The 5,726-nt window shown below is 45.2% G+C and overlaps 1 protein-coding gene across 1 annotated transcript; it reads right to left on the reverse strand.

The window, feature by feature from the left end:
- Positions 1 to 637: 637 nt before the first annotated feature.
- On the reverse strand, positions 638 to 4,264 carry LOC149362588 (uncharacterized). The gene is made up of 6 exons (XM_089569762.1): positions 3,981 to 4,264; positions 2,734 to 2,932; positions 2,191 to 2,602; positions 1,932 to 2,065; positions 1,784 to 1,848; positions 638 to 1,188 (listed from the first exon to the last, which is right to left on the reverse strand). The coding sequence occupies exons 1-6, from the start codon at positions 4,182 to 4,184 to the stop codon at positions 802 to 804; spliced, it is 1,401 nt and encodes a 466-aa protein (XP_089425888.1). The 5' UTR covers positions 4,185 to 4,264; the 3' UTR covers positions 638 to 801.
- Between the last annotated feature and the right edge of the window lie 1,462 nt (positions 4,265 to 5,726).

The following is a 5,726-nucleotide window of genomic DNA, read 5'->3' on the forward strand; positions in this document are numbered from 1 at the left end:
TTGCCATGGCGTGTTGCAGCGACATATGTGACATTAGTGGATGCAGGCCAGAGGGCTGTGATGTGCGTTACCATAACATGAGCTGACACTATGCACGTCATTGCATGTTATTCAATCATGTCGGGTGGTCTGTGCTGTTGTCATTGTGAAAGTGAGGAAAGACTAAGAAAAGCCTGCACTGTAAAACTGCAGGCATTGCATGTGTCTTATGAGCTAGCTCCTGTGCATGCACTGGCTCTCTGCTAAGTATGAGTCAACAGGCTGGCAGCAGTGAACATTGTGAAGCTGGACATGTAATAAAAACAATTTATTTGAAAACCTTGGCATCAATCTGCAATGCAAAAAATATCACAGCACAAACATTTCTCACGTACCTCTACACTGATATAAATACTTGCCCCCTACGCACATCAGCACATCTTGCTTCAACTCTTGAGAAGCCAGACAAGGTCTATACAAACTAACATCAAAAGTGGTTAGCAGTGTATTAGAGGCTACACGTTTGAGGCTTACAAGGGTACATGCGCAGTCTAGTTGGTTATGCACAGTTCTCAAAACAGAGCAAGAATATCCAGACGCACACAGGAGAGGACATGCACAGCACTGAGTTTTTCCTTTCCTGCGTGTCTGAGTTTTTTTCCACTGTTTGAAGAAGCATACACGTGTCAGATGACTGCTTCGGTAGGTGTACTCACCTCACATACTCAAAAGCCAATGCAACAAGTCTGGAAGCCGTTGACACATGCTAGCTTCCACTCCACTGCGAACACCTGTGAGATAAGTGAATGCAGCAAATGAACCTTAAACAAGGTGCTTAATGTAGAAATTAAAATAAAAATGTTCGAGCCTGGGAATTGCTTCTGACAAAAAGTGCTCATCACGCTCAACAACAATCGTCACAGTTTGCTTGGAAGTGTAAACAACAAAAAAGCACTGTGTTGTGTTCGTTACATACATCGCAGTTTGAACTTTTGTGTAATACTGATGACGCTTGTTGACTGCCAAGTGCCCATCTCTGTACACAATGTACTTGATGAAGCTTACTTCATTATTGTGGTCGATAAGTACATCGTCTTTCCTGGAGTATGGGCACTTTATCTCCAGCAGCGTTGTCTGGTCTCCATACTTGAAAAGTCCGTCGGGGCTGGCACACAGCCATGGCTGCTTCAGGTGCACAATGAGCCCAACCTGAAGTTGTAATTGTTGAGAGTTTGTAGTGCAGAATATGCCACATTCCAAGCTGTTTTTATGCGTAACTGATACAAAAGGCTTTCAATCTGCACTTCCCTAACAAAACTGTTCACAATTTATTACAGCGCGGTCAAAGGCATTATGTCATTCAATCTTTCAATGAAGAAAGACGGTAAAACATTCTGACTTCGGACTGCGGGCCTGCTTTTTACATAATGTATTTAGAAGCATCACTGCATTCGATCGTTCTGCCAAAAAGGGACCTGCTACTCTTATTTTACATTGTAGGTGCTGGAATGCAACATATAATGAAGACTGCCAGATATGCTGGTGGTAAGCATATCATTTTGGCAGTGCTAACCTGCATTTAAAATTGGCATTTTTTATTTGATTGCTTTTTTGGTTTTATGAACTAATGAGTTAAGCTTTCATCCACACTTCGTGACATTCAAACAGAAAAAAGTTTTCTGATGTAGTGCTACTGAAAAAAAAAACAGTTGTATATGTACTCATCTGGAAATTTGTGGTAGTCATTACAACTCACATACCAATTTTTCTAACATAAGAGAATTTCATGCAGCTCACAGCTTACCTGCAAAACAGTCACTCCGGTTTTCTGCTCGAACTGTTCCCTGGCTACAGCTTCAGTCTTTCGTCCTAAGGAAATGAAGGAATTTACAACATTTTGCGCACCAGTCTAAAATCAGCTCATTACAATTTACATGCTGCATTCAGTTTACCGTGCATAACTGCCTTCCCAAAGAAAGGCTTCCTGTGCATAATTTGTTCGCCAAGAGTGTCTAGTGGTAGCCTTCTAGCGACAACTGAATGGGCGATTGAACTTGACAGCCGGATCCTGCGTTCATAGTGCCACCTGCGCAAACAGTGACAATGAAACACTTTTCCATTTTCTGCCTATTTTACGCATTATAATTATCTTTTAAAATGCTGCAATGTAGTAAAATCACAAACATTGTATTGATATCTCAGCTGACTTACCTTTTGCAGCCAGCCTGCAGGACTGTACCCACAGCAATCTCCTCGGCATTCTCTTTGGAACACAGCACTTTAGAAGAAAAGAACTCTGTTTCTTTTCCAGTCATTTGTGTGGTGAGGTTGCATCGTGATATGGTCAGCACGCTTGGTGTCTTAGAGGCTGCTGCCATTACATTGTACACAGGCATGTCTGCCTCCCATGCTATCATTTTTTGTAGACTTGAAAGGTGAGAACTTTGCAAAGCTGCTTCTTTACTTATTGAAACACTCCTATTCTCATCTTTTTGTGAGGCACTCATTAAAGCTATTTTTTGGATGTCATTGTGAGGACAGGCTATTTCAGAAAAATGTTCATAGCTGTATGATGGGGGAACCCGGTTGGGGCATGTGCCTCCAATGAATATCTTCTTCGGACCTGCGACATGGGTAGATAGAAGATAACATACCTGAGTTGATGTCAACAGACAGTATAATACTACATATGTGTAGACATAAACTGCACATATAAAAAAGAGTACCTGCCCAAAGACAAATGGTAAAACTTACGACCGAACAGGTCTTCAACAGATTCTCTGGCATCTATATTCGGCTTCTGTGAAGGGCGGCCCCAGGTTTGTGGAACCTCTGTACATGATGCCGGCTGGAACTCATTCACCCACAGCACCACAGCAGCAGCATGCTTGCATTTGCCCAAGCCAGCCTTGCATGTGCATTTGCTAGTGATTATGTCACGCTGAGATGAAAGCTGAAATGTATATGTAGTGTTAGTAAAACTTGGTGCTGAGCTATCTGGTTATACATTCTTTGAGATAGGCAAGCACCAAAAAAAGACAAAAAAGTCTTCTTTTGGTGCTTACCTCTCTCAAAAAATGTATATGTAGTGAGCAGCCGCATATGCAGGCGTAGAATGAGAATTTATGCATTCTACAACACAACTTGTCTAGTACATCCCTACATAGGCAGTTGGACCAAGGAAGCAATAAAAGTGTACCATGAAAATCACCAAACAGTAGGGAATGCGCAACAGGGAAGCAGCAAAATGTGAGAAACGAACAGCATAATTCAAAGATCATATTAAGGGAATGGACAACACAGCAAAGAGCACAAAAAAAAATGCATGGTATAATTCATATGCCATGTGAACATCTCATTCAGATAATCACTATTAAGGCAAATCGACATAGCAGCAGGCATGGTTGGCGATTCACGACTAGGAGACCCGGCCACTGAGACAATTGACAATTCGACCGATGCAACGTGGTGAGGTGGCCAGGTGCGTGAAAAAGACCACAAATGGGCGGGTTGATTAGGTGCGAATTCGCTTCCCACTACGAGCAGCCCAGCGTGGAGAGTGAAATGTGCACATTGTCGACCTCAAACCAGCACGTATGTGGCAGCGCGGCATCACTGATAAAAGCGAACGTGTTCGAGCGATGTCGTTTTAAGGATGAAAAGCTACATCAAGAAAACGACATCAAGCGCGCAGCGCACAAGCTCGCGCTGCAGCGTTATTCGGCTGCGAGCTCATATATGCATTGCATCATGTTAGCATTTGCTGAAGGAACAGATGGCGGCTACTACAAAGCAGGCATGACTACTTGTTTAGCGAGATGCAGTGAACAAAGACTGCAGGAGGCCCACCGTTTCGTGGCATGCTGAAAGACCGCTGCTGGCGCGGCGTGTACCGTCCTGCGCTCGAGCAGTCCCGTATACATGTCTGTTTAGCGCTGCTGCGATTTCATATATTGCAAGCATTTAATCGCGTTGATGCGCTTGAAGCGTGCAGACCTTACCTGAAGTTCAACTTCGTACGTGACTCTCTTAACTTGCGAATGACACCGCGCTGAAACTTCGCCGTTTACTTCTTGGACAGCGTACACGTACTTGGCGTTGCATAATTTTTTGCCTTTACACAGCGTGCCAGCCCTGAAAAAATCTTCGACGCCCGATATTCGCTGTAGGCCATGGCGCAGCACAAGCGAAAGTCGCGGCTCCATACTGCCAACGTGCTTTCTGAAGCAGACGCCAGAGCCCGGTACTACCCAGCCGAGGGCAGAGGGCGCTCTTTAGCACCATTTTCGCAGCGCCCCCTGGGCAATGCAAGAGGCCTATAGAACAGGCTCAGACACTCGCCATCGAAGGAGAAGAAGCAACAGTCGGACGGCGCAGAAACACCGATCCAGAAGTGGTAGCTTGGGAGTTGGCTGAAAAGCAGCGAGAGCTTTGCGCTTACCCAGTCTTAACCTTAGCTAAGCCACAGCCAATTTTTATGCGAAGCATACTAGCCGCACAACCGAGCTCTTCCTTGCTGCGCCGCGCACGGCCGCGTAGCTACCACTTGACCTTCATCGGCGCACCACGTGATATGACGTCACAACAGCTGTGAAAGCTGGGGCCTCGTGCGCTCGCTTGCGGACGCGCAGCCTCCGCCGGCGGCCTAACTACCGCTCCTACCGCTAGGAGATACTGACTGCACTCGTTCAGTCAGTTGAGCAGCGAGATGTCGGCCAGGGAGAGAGCGGCTCGCCAGACCGCAAAGCGCAAGTTACAAAGAGCCACGGGAACGGGAGAAGAACGAGAAGTACGGCTTGCCAAGCGACGTGCACAGTATGCAGCTAGACGGCAGCGTTCGACAACCGATTCCGAGGTGAAGGATGAAGCATCGAGTACTTCTACTCGGTTCGAGCGGCGAAATGCTACCAAACGGAAAATGCGTGCTGAAGAAACTCCTGAACAGCGGGAATAGCGCCTTGTAAAGGAGCGTGCTTATGCTTCGCATCCTAGGCTTAACCATAAGCTAAGCCAGGCCATTTTTTTCTTTGGACTTTTCAATATCTGGATTATATATATCCTTGCCAAAGAATGAGTCCTAGGAGCCTTTACGAAAACTGCTGAAGGTTCCCGGGCAAATTCTGCTAGGGCAAAACTTAACATTTAGTTCCTCCCAAACCACCCTGCAAAAGCTGTATAGGTTTCCTGCACACAATTTGATTATGTGTGCTGCATGGGAATGCGAACCGCGTTTGCTGTTAAATTAAGACATCTCCCAACTTCACTTATGTCTTGAGAACATTAAGCATTTTAATGCGCCTAAGCGCCTAGTATGCCTGGTTGAACGGTTGTCTATTTTATCACTCCGCTGGGTGATTTTAAAGGCATCAGATCAATATCAGCCAGCGTTTTATGCACCAAACTGCTACTTTGCACTTTACTCAACAAAGCGGTGTGTGCACATTTCTGAGCTTTCGTTAAATGGGTAGATTGTTTTCGCATATTTCACGTCATTTAGATATGCCCTGCTTTATTTCAAAAGCCTCTTTCAAGCTCTTTTAACCCTACTAATATCAGGTGTCGTCATTCGTGTTCTCAAAGTAACTCACCGGATTTTTTTAAGACATGTATGTGACGTCTCCCCTTTTGGCTGTGTCATGCTTTCAACGTTCATTCGTGTCCACGTCGATTTGCGAAAAATTGAGGCACAAAACCCAGACTAAGAAGAATATGTAGCGACGACGATGACTACCTGAAACACCTCCACT

The sequence above is a fragment of the Amblyomma mixtum genome, chromosome 2, assembly GCF_055824585.1.
Source record: "Amblyomma mixtum isolate Tamu chromosome 2, ASM5582458v1, whole genome shotgun sequence".
NCBI classification, from domain to species: domain Eukaryota; kingdom Metazoa; phylum Arthropoda; class Arachnida; order Ixodida; family Ixodidae; genus Amblyomma; species Amblyomma mixtum.

Coding starts and splice junctions, on each gene's coding strand:
- LOC149362588 (XM_089569762.1), bottom strand. CDS start 4,184: ATGGAGCCGCGACTTTCGCTTGTGCTGCGCCATGGCCTACAGCGAATA. Junction 2,066..2,190: donor CTGCAGGCTGGCTGCAAAAG/GTAAGTCAGCTG, acceptor CTGTTTGCGCAG/GTGGCACTATGAACGCAGGA. Junction 1,849..1,931: donor TGGGAAGGCAGTTATGCACG/GTAAACTGAATG, acceptor TCATTTCCTTAG/GACGAAAGACTGAAGCTGTA.